The sequence below is a fragment of the Ambystoma mexicanum genome, chromosome 6p (assembly GCF_040938575.1).
Source record: "Ambystoma mexicanum isolate Mex_15411 chromosome 6p, UKY_AmexF1_1, whole genome shotgun sequence".
NCBI classification, from domain to species: domain Eukaryota; kingdom Metazoa; phylum Chordata; class Amphibia; order Caudata; family Ambystomatidae; genus Ambystoma; species Ambystoma mexicanum.
Window position 1 is genome coordinate 1,418,528,732 of NC_090935.1, and position 15,239 is coordinate 1,418,543,970.

At 44.0% G+C, this 15,239-nt stretch overlaps 1 protein-coding gene across 3 annotated transcripts in view; it reads left to right on the forward strand.

The window, feature by feature from the left end:
• PLAC8 (placenta associated 8) overlaps positions 1–14,061 on the forward strand; it is a 97,904-nt gene extending 83,843 nt beyond the window's left edge. For all 3 annotated transcript variants that reach the window (XM_069626561.1, XM_069626562.1, XM_069626560.1), the window contains exons 3-4: positions 6,315–6,439; positions 13,449–14,061. In XM_069626561.1, the coding sequence (XP_069482662.1) occupies positions 6,315–6,439; positions 13,449–13,553 (230 nt within the window). In that variant the 3' untranslated portion in view covers positions 13,554–14,061. The remainder of the gene's footprint in view (positions 1–6,314; positions 6,440–13,448) is intronic.
• The last annotated feature ends 1,178 nt before the right edge of the window (positions 14,062–15,239 follow it).

Consider the following 15,239-nt stretch of genomic DNA (forward strand, 5'->3'; position numbering starts at 1 on the left):
GTGAACATCATGCAGTTATGGCCGATGAAGGTACTTGCATGTGCTTACGTAGAAGTGCAGAAGGCTCGATTTCGCCTGATTGACACCTTAAAGGAAAAAATGCTGATTCTTGGCACTGAGTATCGAAACATTTCAGTCTGTATCAGAAGGATACTGTTTTCCTTTGGAAGGCATTACACATGCTCTCTTTGGCTTTTTCCCCTCAGACAATCTGCTTATAATACGACAGAAGGCTTGAACACCTGTAATGGAGTAACTCTGGAGCCTTGCGCTGCAACCTGAACAACAGGTGTTGCCTAAAGGGAAGCTTCCGATGTCAATGGTTCCCCAGCTGGAGTTGGACTGCACACAACCACATGCATGGCCAGATGTTTTCTAGCAAAATCATTCTGTTGAATTTCTTGGTTTTGAGGACCAGTTTGGAGATTAATGGAATTGGAGGAAGTCTGTGGGGAAGCCCCCTGCCTAACTCTGGCGATATCGAACGGAATGATCAATAGGACCTAGAGGGGCACCCCAAGCTAGTGGATGATAGATAGCCACCCTCACTTAATCCCAGTAATCCACCAGCGTACAGCCACACCTGACACGTAAACAACACTGGCCATTTAAAGGCTACACAAACAGACCCGCCGACTCGCATGGCCAGAAAGCCACATTAACCAAAGCAGACCAGGCATGAGGAAGTCCACTGCATACACAAATGCTGTGATAAACGTGTTACCATCATTACTGATTCAGAGAGTCATGGCGAATAGCAAAGTAATAATGATCATAATGATAATGATGGTTATTTATATAGCGCCTCAGGGTCAGAGAGGGTGCAGAAGGTAGAGGTGAGACCACGATTTTAAGGGGTGGAGTCCATGGAAGCAAGGAGGAAGAGCGAGCATGTGGCATCGAGACTCAGCAGGGACAGAGTAGGAGCACAGAGATTGTGAAGGGGGAAGGGCTCAGGACCCTAGGACAGGGCGGTCGTTAGGTCTCTTGTGATACTATCTGTGAAAAATGGGATGGGGGGTGCAAGGAGAGGTTTCTTTCAAACTGTTTCTACTTTTTGGTTATTACTAGACATCATTCTATACATTTGTTTTCAATCCTGCAATGATATGCATGTTTCAAAAAATGTTACGATGATGTATGGCACATGCATTGTTTTTACAATATGCTTTTGCTTTAACAACTTTGTAGCCCGTGTTATCAGGAGATGCTGTGGCTGTTTGTAAAGAAATACACAGTTCTCTTTTTATGATTCTTCCAGCCTTTGGGACAGTGTTGCGTTACCTTCTGTCAGCACGATATGTCCTACAGTTTAGCAGGTCAGCAAATAGTCAATTTGACTGGGCATGGTCTAGTTAGTATCTTAGGAATCTCGTTTCTTTTCCTTTACCTTTGAGCATGGAAGCGTAAATGCATCAGTGGGCTGGGGGTTGTAGAGAGGGGAGCTAGTGTGTTTGTGGAAGAGTAAACAAATCTGGGAGGGTAATGTTTCCAGCTGAGAGCTTCTTGACTAAGATGGGTTCTTTTGAACTTCCAGGATTGTCAAAGTATGAGGAAGGTGGGGGAGTAGGAAGGTGATCAAATAACAGAGGGTAGGTTCCAATCAGAAGACCAGAGCTAGGAGACAGCGTGTCGACTCTAATTAGAGCCTTACCACATGGGCACAGTGTTTCAGTCGCTTGAGTATTGGTGACGGGAAAGGATTCAGGAGCAGTATTGCATGCAGGTTTCTCCTGAAGATACATGGTTACAGTGGAGTTTCAGGTTCAGGGAAAGGGTGTCCCATGTTGAAGGTCCAAGCCCTCTCAGACTGATTCTTCCTCTTTTGTTTGCGTTTGGTGGAGGAGGCCAGTGTTAGTGAATATGAGGATTCTGGCGGGGGCTTGCCACTCTATTATTTTAGAGAGGTATTCAAGGTTACATTGCTAAATCGCACTGTAAAACGGTTTATAGTGATTACATCGAGAAAAAAAAAACCACAAACCAAAGCATCTAATAAAAAGGATCGAATGCCAAAGCATTGACAGGCTATCTTTTACATGTGAATGTGCCTTTCCATCTAAACCAGTCCATCGAAAATATAAATGGACTGGTTTCAATGGAAATGCACTTTTACATGTAAAAGATAGCATTTCAATCCTTTTTTTTTAACTTTAAAACGTTACATGGAGCTGTCCAGTGCTGAATTTTTCGGCACTGGCCAGCTCCCTGTAAGGTTTTAATGTTTTCTTTTATATTGGGGGGGGGTTCCTCCCTCCCAGCCCCGCAATCCCATGCCCACCCCCCCAACCCTAACGTAACCCTTAATCTAACCCTAGCCCCAACCTTAGCCCCAAGTCTAACCCTAATGTAACCCTTAATCTAGCCCCAAACCCTAGCCCCATCCCTAACACTAATGTAACCCTTAATCTAACTCTAGCCCCAATCCAAACCCTAATGCAACCCTTAATCTAACCCTAGCCCCAACCATAATCTAACCCTTAATCTAACCCTAGCCCCAACCCTAAACCAAACCCTACCCCTAATGTAACCCTAGCCCCAACCCTAACCCCACTAATTTCGATGGATTTGTCGAATTATAGACAACGAAATGACTATTCGATGGAATGGAATTTTCGTTGCATATAATTAGATGGTATGGCTGTCGATGCTTTGGTTGTCAATGGATTGACCAGATACCCTGTAAACCAGCCATATGAGTTTGGCTGGAAGCCAGGAAAAGCTTTGCAGAGCAGGAATTACGTGCTTGTACCTTTTCCATCCCAGGATCATTCTAGCTGCTATGCTTTGTGCCTTTTGTAGTTGCTTGAACATGCACTGATGTGTATCCATGTGAACATTGTTGAAGTAGTCTAGTCTGGATAGGACAAGTGCCTGAACTGCTTCTGTCTTTTGGTGGAAGACCAGAAAGGACAGGATATGTTTTAATCTGTGCATGTGATAGAGTGCATTTTTTGTGACTGTCCTTATTTGGGGACCAAAGGCAAGATCTGGGTTGAAGACCTCCCCGAGATTTCTGTAGGAGGGGGTGCCCAGACTGGGAGGCCAGAGTGCTGGTAGGCTCCATGATTTGTTGGGAACGCATATCAGGATCTCTATTTCGCTGCCTTTCAAGAACAGGAAACTGTATCGTCCATTACTGGATTCGGGAGAAGACTGCAGAAAGTTCAAATTGTTTGAATGTCTCCATTCTCCAGGTGAAGCATGGACTGGAAGTCATAATCGTAGATTTGTGATGGAGAATGAGTTCAGGAGGGCTGTGAAAGCTCTCATGGTGGCACTGAAGAGCTTGAGAGATATGGCGGATCCTTGGTGAACGCCAAAGGTTGGTGGCAAAGTGATGATAGATGGCTGATTTCTGAAAACAGCCAATGCAGTAGACTACAAAAGGCAAATTACATGTCCCAGACTGATTGCCCATGTAAATTTACCAAAACTCTGCGAAGCATTTCACTTCTTTTCTCGATAAAATGCCACAGAGGCCTGTTGACTGAGACAACCAGCATTCTTATTCCAAAAAATGACCACAATCGTACCTCTGCAAAACATTATTGACCCCATCGCTCATGGACGTTGACTGTAAAATTCGCACACAGATTTATGGATCCTCAATTGGAAAATATATTGCCATCCCCTATCAAACCTCAACAGTCTGGATTGGTTACGGGCAGGATTGCCTATTCAGAGCACAGCTATTTTCTAGCATCGTAGCCTATGGCAAACACATTCCATATGCAATGGAATTGACACTTAAGATTCCAGTGAATGGTTTTTCGTAGTCAGTGCTCTGAAATTGCATGACATAGATTATTTATTTATCTCCATGATTAGAGCCGTGTACTCCTCCCCTAATAATAAATGCTCATTCTTCTTCATCTGTGACAGAGGAACCGGACCAGGCTGCTCTTTGTCACCACTATTGCACTTACTTGCCCTCACACCCCTTCTTAAAATAATTTGGGACATGAGGAAATTCTAAGCATTAAAATTGAAAACCTGGATTTCAAAATGGTTGCCTAAGCAGATAACGTGATTCTATTCTGGTGAAATCTGAGCACCTTCATCACCAAAGTCATAGAATGAATTGACCAATTTGGTTATGTCTCAGGATGCAAATGAAACAAAAGACTTTGTTGCGTACCCCAAACTACCTACAAAAATGACATACCAGACTTTGGACTGAGAGCTCCCCCAGTGTTTGAGGGAGAAAGGATTGCCTTTAGTCTAACATAGTGTTAACAAGTAGCATACCAAGAGGTGTATAGCTTGAAGTTTGCAGAGAATATACTCCTGGTTTGTTTTTGTGCATGGCGCGGGCCACCTGAAGTGGAATCCTTTTGTAAATTGGTAGCTATTGCACGGCAGCAACAGTGGGTACGATGTTCTCTCTAAGTCTAAGCACTTTGATGTAGTGGCTGAGTGTTAGTATTCTTTTTTTTGTGTGTGTTATGGTTAAAAATGTAATATTACACACAATCTTCTAAACACTTCTAAACAGATATAAATTAATCTGCAGACAATAAAATAAATTGCATTATTCATGCCATTACTTCATATAGAATATTGTTTGGTTAAAAAAACATGCTAAAAATTATAATTTCCATCAGTGTTGTATACGCAGTAGACAGATATTTACTTTGTATTACTCAACAATATAGATCATTCGTACCAAACACATTTATAATAATTATACATTTTCAAACTCCCAGAAATGTGTAATAAACTTGGGTTCTGAATCTCCTCTAGTATAACTAAATTAACAAATATCAAAAAGTTGTAATAGCAATTGATAACCAACACAGGATATCTCAGCCTACACGTGTTTCTCAAATCTTTGGTCATATTCACTACCATTTCATTTTGCTTTTTCAGAGCTAATAAGAACGCTTTGAAACACAATTCTGTTGTATAAAGCACCTTACAAATGCTCAATAAAATAAATAAATAAAAACAACCTTTGTATTCTCAATTCAGCAACAATTTACATCCTATACGAAGATAATGGGAATTGGGTGAACACAGAGAGAAAGCAATGCAAATAAAAAGATATATATTTGTTAGTATCATATTGAATCACCAAATCTTAATTAATATTCTTGAAAAATGTGTTCTTATTGAACACTTACTTCTCACTTATTGTATATATATCTTAGTTAAGTCTTCTAAGTATCATTGGGTATAATCTCAGTCCTTATGGTTGTAAATGCATTCATTATTAGTTATCCATCTTAGTTCAGTTGGTTAATTTACAGTTCACCCAAATTTGTCTCACAAGTTAATAAATTATAACTGACCTTATTGAGCAGGCAACTTATGCATGATCATCTAATTTCCCTTTTTATCAAATTTGTGTAATAGGGGAAATGCCTTTCTTAGTTATGGAACTGGAGTTAAGTATAACGGGAAAGAAAAAAAGAGAAAGATGAACATCATTATTATATTAATTTAGATTAAAGTCTACATTTCAATAGAGTTTTACTTATCTGGCTAAACTTATCAACACTTGGCAATTGATGATCTTATTTCTCATGACTTTATTAAGTAGCTTGTAAGCTTGCGTTCTGCGAGCCCCTTGCGCCATTGTGTCTCTTATATACCTGCTTTCATGGTAATAGAAACGGGACTAGTATCCTTTTCACCACGGGTGTTATTTTATTTTTTATGAATCAATTTTCATGCCGATTGAAACAGGACTAGCATCCTTTACAATACAATTACCATGAGTAAGCCATTCTGTGATATGTGTCACGTTCTACCAGTATTGCATTTATATTTAATATATTTGTTTACCATTCTCCCTGAGTGATGATGATTTGATAATGTGATTCCACCTCTATCAGTTTATGGTCTTTTTTTTTACTGATATTCTTAAGATAAACCAGTGTCGACAAAGGAGATAAAAGAATAAAGAAGGTTCATAGGTATCATATTCATTTGAAAAATATCCTAATATATCATAACCACAGGAGGAAAAATAAATCCATACTGTAAATAAATAATTCAAATACATTCAGATGACTCAATTACATATACCAATATTCTATAGAAAGCTATATATTTAATTGTCTTTGTTAATTAGGTTTTGTTGCGCCCTTGAGCCAAACCGATTGGCAAAGATGCTCTCACTGGATGAAGTCTCCTTCAGCCTTGACCAGTTGCATTACCTCTGGAGCGTCCGTTGCTGCCAGTTACAAAGCATAACATTAGCGTGTTTTGTTTCTAAGCCGCATATTGTAAATGCACTGTGTTCACTCTGATGCATGCAGAATTAGAAATGTTGCGAATCCCAATATGTCCTGTCTTTGTCTCCGCAGGTATATGTGGTGCTTTCTGCTACACCTGCTTGGGATGCCAAGTGGCCAGTGATATGGATGAATGCTGCATGTGCGGTGGAAGCATTGCCATGAGGACAAAGTACAGAACCAAATACCACATCCCTGTAAGATTTTAATTTCATTGTTGTTTGTTTGCATTTGGGCGCAATTTTTGAAAGTATTTATAAAGTGAGATCAGGCCAGTGGCTAAACTTGACTTAAGTTAATGTACGTCAAGTTTAGCCACTGGCCTGGGCTAGTTAAAATACAGAAAGAGGGCTTATGCTAGTGAAATCGAATTGGGCAGGGAGCAAGAACAGGGACAAGGGCTGCAGAAACACTATATACTTACAACATTGAAAACTGCGGGCCAGAGCTCTAGAGACTGGACAGGAGCGCGGGATTGTGCTGATGCTGCTGTGATTAGGGGCATTTTAGACAAATTACAAAGGCCTAAAGACGGAGCACCACTAGAGGCGCTGGAGTCTAGGAACGGTCAGTTAGAAAACAATACTTGGCAATGGCAACAGACCAATTTAGTCCTGAAGCAAAGACATGGGAGACAGAGCAACAGCAGACCGGCCACAGCAAGAGGGTCAGGAAACCTGTCTATTGGACAACAAGGAGCTCTTGGTTCCTGCTGCTTAAATACATCCCTCGAAAAGGAAACACTCTTGGTGAGAACAGGCTGAGCATTTTCCCCTGGTGTTCCACATGTCATAATTATTGTTCTCCCTCTCTGTCTTGGAACGTAAAAGGAATTTGGACCGTTCAGACTTTTTGAGGATATAGTATTTAGGCTATAACAGACTTCAGCTTTTCAGTACCACCACAAATGCGTTGTGGGACTAGTAGCCATCGTGATCTGGATCACAATTTCCAAACGCTTACAGCAGGTGATCTAATCATGTGAAGGTAGGAGGAAAGTTCATGATGGACTCTGGTGACATGGTCCAAGCCTCACCTAGACTGCAGATGGCTAGACCTAGCCACCACGTGGCAACTCCCTTCTCTACCTTCCTCTATGGCTCTTTCCATCTCTATCTACTATAATTGCTGTTCTATCATCTGTCCTTCCTCTCTCACTAAGTCTGGAAGAAAAAAGTAAAAAAAAGATTTTTTACTGTTAATCCTGGATTACCTATCGCAAAAACCTTTGTCAGCGCAACTTCCAGACAGATTGTCACGGATAGCCTTTTTTCTGTCCCCTCTCCAGACCTATGAACTCCGCATCTGATTTCCATGCTCTCACCTTCCTCTTCCTCTCCCATTAATGGTGGAAGTAGATGGAAGTTCTCTTGAGGGGCTTCTCATCTTCGAGGTGCATCATTAATATTAATCACAATGGCACCATCATAGCTCAATGTCCTCAACCCAATCTCCTCCTCTTTGACCGGCGCCTACCACCCTCCTGTACCCCTCCTCGGAAAATCTTTAAGGGTGTGACCGGCTTCACTTAGCCACACTTAATGCTTGTTCCGTTGTAAAACATTCTTCCGGCATTTGCCTCCTCCTTGAAGACCTTGGTCTCGCTGTCCTCGCTCTCACCGAGACGTGGTCCAATGCCAGCTCAGTGACTGCTTTTGACTCCCTTCCCCCTGATGGCTACAAGATTCCAAAGCCTTGTCTCAACTGTGCTGGCGGTGGAGTAGCCTTGATCTTCCCTGAGTGGGCCCCTTCTTCCCTCATACCCACTCAGCCCTACTCCTCCTTCGAAAGCCTGGTCTGCAAGCTTAGCATCTCTAACACTTCCTCTTTGACCACTGCCGCTAGCCTGTGCCCTATATTCTCTTTCCTTTCAGAATGGGCTGATTTCTCCTCCTCTCTTCTGACTTCCACCTCTAAACTCCTCCTTTTGGGTGATTTCAACATCCACCTGTATTCTGCAATCACGGCCTCCACCCTCTTCCATGACCTCTGCACCTCCCTCACCCTCTCCATTCTCCCTACCGGCCCTACCCACTCAGCCGGACACACTCTTGATGCCTTCATCCATACTGATCTCTCGCTCTCTACCTCTCTCTTCACCCCTCTCTGCTGGTCTGACCACACCCTCCTTTCCACCCACCGGGGTCCTCTCGGCCTTCTAACCAAACCTCCCCCAGCTCTGCCAACCTCGTTTGCAGACATCCGTCCGATGAAACGAGTGTCAGTTGCTGGATTTGCTCCACCATCACCCCCCCTCCTCCAACTACTGACTCAACTATTGACTCTGCTCTCAACAATCTAAATCTCACTATCACTAACACTCTCGATATTCTCGACCCTGTTATGAGGATCCATCTGAAACCTGCCACCAAGCATAACCCTTGGTACGACTCTGATCTAACAGCCCTGAAATGCAAGTGCACAGCTGCAGAACTGAAGTGGCAGTCCTCGAGCTCATCCTCTGATAAACTGACCTGTCGACTTCTCCAGAGGCAATATTGTCACTCCAAGAAGAGGGCTCACATCCAGGCCCGCGCCTCTGGAGCTTCTAGAAACACGGCCAAAATTTACTGGGTACTAGCCAATCCATCTGAAGTCTCTAGCTCACCTTTACCCTCCCAGCCCCTCTGCACAACGCTGGCCACCCACTTCACTGCTAAAACTCAGGTCATTCTGATTTCGCTCTCTTCCCCCCTACTCCCATCCCCCTGCCACCCTCGTCACCCTCCTCCTCCTCCCACATCCACTCTCTTCTCCTTCTCTCCCATCACATTGGACGACACCACTAGAGTTGTCTGCTCTATGAAGGTCTCCTCCAAACAGGTCTCCCCCTGTTCTTCCAGAACTATTAAGGACAATATCAGATCACTTGCCCCTGCACTCACGGACTTCTGTAATCACTGTATTGCCACTGGGTCTTTCCCCTCTTTACTCAGGCACTCCCTTGTGCGCCCCCTCCTGAAAAAGCCTTTCGCCAACCCTTCATGTCTGGCTAACTACCGCCCCATCTATCTCACTCCCTTCCTTGGGAAACTTCTGAAGAAGTTGGTCTTCCCCCAACAGACCCAGCACACTGAGCTTGTTGTTTGCCTGCATGGCCATCAATCTGAGGAACGGAAACTGCTCTTCTGAACACCCGTGAAGTATTGCTCGCATCCCTTGATTCCAACTCAACTGCTGTTCTCATTCTACTCAATCTCTCCTCTGCTTTTGACACAGTTAACCACTGTATCCTCATAAAACAGCTCCATGATACCCCTGGTATCTCGGAGTGGGCCCTGCACTGGCTGACCTCCTTCCTCACTGACTGTTCCTTCCAGGTTACCCTGGGTTCTTTCTCCTTACTCCCTTCTATCTCCACTTGTGGCGTTCCCCAAGGCTCTAACCTTTTGCCTTGGCTCTTTAACATCTATCTTGCCCCTCTTGTTCACCTTATCTCCACTTTCTCCCCACACTTCCAGTGTTATGCAGATGACACCCAACTCTTTTTCAGACTACCTTCTGCATCTCGTCTGACTTCCTCTGTCATTCCTGATTGCCTGTCTGCCATCCATTTTTGATGTACCAACAATGATCTGTGTCTCAATGCCACCACGACTGAGATTCTTCCTATATGGACTCCTGTTCCCTCTCTCCCCTCTTCTTCTGAAACCAGAAACCTGGTAGTTATCTTCAACTCTGCTCTCTCTTTCACTCCTCATATCTTGGACCTTGCCAAGAAGACCCATTTCCAACTCCACAGCGGCACCCTCCCTTTTCTCACTTTTTCCCAGAAGCTTAATGTCTCCAGAGATCTGGCACTCTCCAGGCTGGACTATTGTAAATGCCTCTTCCTTAATCTACCTTCTTCTTCTCTCCGGCCCCTCCAGCTAATCCAGAATAGGGCTGCAAGACTTACCCTTGGCCTCAAGCCGAGGGACCGCATCTCTCCAGCCCTAAAAGCTGGTTGTTGCAAGGATCAAATTAAAATCCCTCTGCTTCATCCAGAAGGCTGTCTGGGGCCGGGGACCACGCTATCTGCAACTCACTCTTACCAAATACCTCCTGGCAGATCCCTCCGAACCTCTGACTCCAACTCTCTGCTTGTCAAGCGCTTCTTTAAGCAGAGAGCAGGTGGCCGTTCCCTTTCCTCGGCCGGCTCCCTCCACTGTAACAGCCTCTCCATCTTGAGCCGGATCTCCTCATGTTCCACTAGCACCTGAAGACTTTCCTCTTCCCCTCCTTTCCTCTCTCCCTCCCGTGCTAAACCCCTCAGTCGATGTGATTGGTGGCCTGGGCCCTTATGTGTCCTTCTGGGTCCTGGCCTCTTGTCCGATCGCCTGCAGCATACGTCCTTCATCTGCACTTGCCTTCAGGCACCACTTGCCCTGTGTTGTCTCACATGTCTACACTTATTTATGGGCTGGTGACCCCTCTGCCATCTAGTGGTCAGTACCTTGCACTTATATGTTTCCTTTGCAACTGGCTCTCTAGCACTTCACCCTGTTACAGGTTTGTCCTGCTCCCCACAATACCAGCGCTCATCTAGCTCACTCACGTCGTCTGAAGCATTCCAGGCACTCTGCACTCAAACACAAATAATACACAAGACCAGAGGATGGGTGAAAAGCACTGTAATGTTAACACATGCAAGTGCTTAGGAGGCCTGGCCCATACTTATGTACAATGCACAAGCTACGTATTATTCTCCTCCCATAATAACTGGACATTTCGCCGAAGAGGGGGAATAAAGTACATTTCGTAACTAGCAGGCTGCTTCTGCGAGACCTCCTCTAGCAGCCTTGGGACTTGAGCCAGCAGCTTCATCACTGTTTACTTCTCGAAGAGGGAGGGCTGTTCATGACCGTCTACGAGGCCTATGGCATTCCACAGGTCCGTTGTTGTTCTCTGCGACATCTCTTTCATGGCTGTTAGTTGTTAGGCCAGTCCTCTAGCAAGGCCAGTCCATTTGTATCCGATGCATCTCAAAGAAACCAAAAGAGAGTGCAGAATCAGAAATGTACCATGTAACACACCCCTCTGTGGAACCTCTAGCACTTGCCCCCTTCTCCTCTCACTTCTCGTTCTCTGCACTTGCATGATTCAGATGTTCACAACGCCTAGTAGGACTGCTTCTATGTTTTGCTCATCTCTGTTATCATATTCCATTCCTGCTGTTTGTTCCCCTGTTCCCTTCCCTTTGCCTTGTGGATGCTTTGAAACACAATTTCTTGATGTATAAGCGCCTTACAAATGAGCAATAAAATAAATAAATAAATAAATAGTTGTGCCACACTCACCGGAGGACTTCAAACCGCCGATTCAAACTCTAGCTCTAGCCTTCGTTAACAGAGGAAATGCCATCCAAGACTAACTACCAAAGCCCCCTGCTACTCCTTGAACCCATCAAAATAGTACTTTCGAAATCGGATCACTCATGCTATTATCAATTGCCACTGGCTTCTATGGGTCGGGATCACTGACTTCTGTGGGTCGGGATCACTTTTAGATGTGATTGTGTGACTGACAGCAATTAATTTATTGAAACCTCTTATCTCATAGGCTGTGTCATATTAGCCAAGGCCACACCTTAGTGCATGTGCACACTTCCCATCTCTGTATGTCTGACAGCCACCCCACCCTCTCTCTCCCTCGCACAAAGGGTATGGTGGCCATTTTGGATGAGTCACCCACACAATGTTACCGACGCTCATCTTGATTAAACTCTTTATCTTTGGTGTTCCATCGCTCTCCTCCTCAGACCTCTACTCTCGCTATTCCTCCTCTTTCTTAATGTTCTACCCCCCTTGCCAAAATGTATGTCTCCTGCCGCCTTGGTCTTCTCCCTTCCTCCATGTTCGTCTTCAACTCCTCTATCTACGTTCCTCTCTGTCTCCAGCCATCCTACATGACAGTCTGCTCTGCACTGCCCTTCACCTCACATTTCCAACTCAGGATGTATACACCCCTCTGTGTCTCCTTCTCTCTTTTGATCCCATGCAGGACCACTCATAGGGTTTCCAATTCGTTGAGTGGCCACAGCTGGGTTAACACATTAGATCCTCCTCTTTGGCTGTGGTGGCAAGTGATTAAAATCCTCCACAAGCAGAATCCCGGCCATCAAATCCCCCTTATCTCTTCCCAACTGCTGAATCCCTTTCATTGACCCTCCTCGCTCGTTCTCTGCTCTTATCACTGATGGGGGGGTTTCACAATCAATCAATCCCCTCCCCTATGTGTACAGAATGGGGTGCACTGCCAGCATGGATCGTACCCTATGACCCCACTCCACATAGCTCCTAACCCCATCCTCCACGATTTCCTTGTCTCAGAGTCCTCACCACCACACTCCACTTACTGGCTCCGGGCAGCGAACCAAGGCTATAGAAAGCAGGCTGCACTTTCACCTGCCCTGTGTTCGTTGTGCGGTTCATTTGGTGGGCAGTGGGATCGCAAATCGTACTAGGCAATGACTGATTCAATTGCAGACTATGCACAGATCCACACATACATTACCTAGTGATCAATTCCCATAACCGTCTTCCTTCCTTATACCCAGACTCCTCTAGTGCCTGTCCCATAACCGTTTGGCTTTTTTCTCCTGGGGCGTCATTCTCCTGGTTTGTCACTGTCTTAGTTAGGTCAGTTTTTATCAGCCATGGTTTTAGGATCTTGGTAGGGACCATATGCATAAGGCTGGAAAGGGAGGCTCCTACGTACACCCCTTCATAGCCTCCATCATGGAGTGGGTAGTGGCTCACGGCCTCCAAGGTCACCCCTGTACCCTTCCTCCTGCTTCCATTATGGCGCTTCTCCAATTGATCTATAGTTTTATGATGTATAAGCCACCACTGCATCCATTTCCTACCCTCTTGCTATCTACTTTGGTCAGCATTGCAGGGTGTGGGGAAAAGAGGAATGAGGGGAACTATCTACAGCATAAGAAAATACCACATTATCTCTGACCTCACCCCACAATGCAAATAAAATACCTGGTAGAAAACAGGTCATATCCATCTTCTTGAATGCCATAACAGTTGATGATGAATTTCATATTCCCCTGCTGTGTCATCACAGAAGGGGAACGCAGCATTCAAACAGGGAAATAGTTCTTAGAACTAGAAGCCGTTCACACCTGGCCCAGTAGACCTTGTGGTCTCAATGCACTTGAGCAGAACAGTTCACCCCATTATCCAATTTGATTTGCCTTATTCTTTTTTCCTGCAGGGATCCATCCTAAATGACTTCATGATGTCTTGGTGTTGCCCTCACTGTACACTCTGCCAACTCAAGAGAGACATCAATATGAGGAAAGCACAGGGCACTTTCTAAAATACAGCTGGAGCACATGGGTTCCTGGCAATGAGAGATCGCCCGTTCTGCGCAAAAATTCATCAATCAGGGCAATTGCTGATTGGAAAAGGGATTGAGGAAATTACTGAACAAAGCACATGAGAAAATCACACCGTCTTAAAATCCTGCTTCTTCCACTTGATTCCATGTACCCATTTGATATCTTATGGACATCTGAATTCCTAAATACTTTATAGTGTTCGTTAGATTTCAGAGGGGATATTTGGCTTGAATGGACATAAATACAGGCTATTTCCAATTACATGATCACTGGTGCCCTTTGGGTTTCTGGCTAAAGCCTTCCATCTCCACTCTACTGGAGTCCAAATGTTGACCACCATGTCAAGGAGCTACCCCTTATCAGAAAATTTGATATATATTGTTCTTTCCTAGTATGTTCATGATGCCTTTACTGAATTCCTCCCATAAATCAAGAACTGCTGTGAAATCATAAATGTGCACATTCATTAAAAGAAAATCTCAACCAGAGTGTCTCTGTTTCTTTCCACCTAAGTAAGATCGGGGGAGTGTGAGTGTGTGTTCCTTTACTAAATGAGTCACATTTAGAAACACTACTTGGCTGCTACCAGTTTCAACCCCCTTGGTCTACTGTTAAGTTGAAATATGTTTCTCCTGATGTTGCTATGAAATGAAGAATTATTAATATTGGTACACATTGCATTGGGAGGTGAAAATTAGGTCCTTACATTTTTCTTTTTAATTTGTGTTTTACGTGATGTGATACACTGAGAAAATACCTAACAAAGCATATCATTACACAATGTAGTATGCTATCTTTTTCAAGCCAACTACAACCCTCCTCATGCTGCAGACTCCACTACATTGCCTCCCGTCTGGTGCCTCCCAGCCTCACGATCCAGTTGCAGATTAACTATACACATCTATGTAAATTGTGTCCATTCCTAAATGTATACAATAGTTATGTTTGCCCACAATAGTTATGTTTGCCTCCTTGTTACCAAATGTCCCCTTACCATGTACAGACACATTACCCTTTCGCTACCCTGTTCGATTTCATCAAAAAACCACTCATGTACATGCAGTGCACAAAGGGACTTAATCCGTTTCCTAGGATTTCTTTTCCTATATAAGGCACTTTTTTTGTAGAAGTGTCCGACCAACCTTCCAAAGAAATACAAAATATTTCTTTGCATTGCACCATAGAAATGTTGGCATGAGGGGGCATTCCCCTAGTCATTCCTGATGTCACCACAGCCGACTATATAAAAACCTATAAGATTTTTAGAGAACAAATGCATTACTTGCAGACCTCTAAGCTTATACATAAGAAAAGTGAAGAGAAAAAAAGACCTCCAGTCGCCCCCTAAATCCATCACCTTGCGCCACCAAGAAGTGTCCAAAACCCATCCGTTGATCTTTCCAGTTGGGAAACATTTTCTAGGTCTGTGTGTTCTGCTATTGCGAGTTCAATATTATTGCAAGCAATATATTGATATTTTCAGCAACAATTTGTAGTGCTCGTCCTTTTTTTTTTATGCCACCAAACTTCTCTTTTCTCTGGTCTTTTCTCATATCGACTATTGTTAATCGTTATTACTCGGCCTCCCTGCTTGCCATCTTTTGCCTCTTTGTTCTATTTATAACTCCTCCATCCATCTCCTTTTTTCTTCACCACCTCGTTCC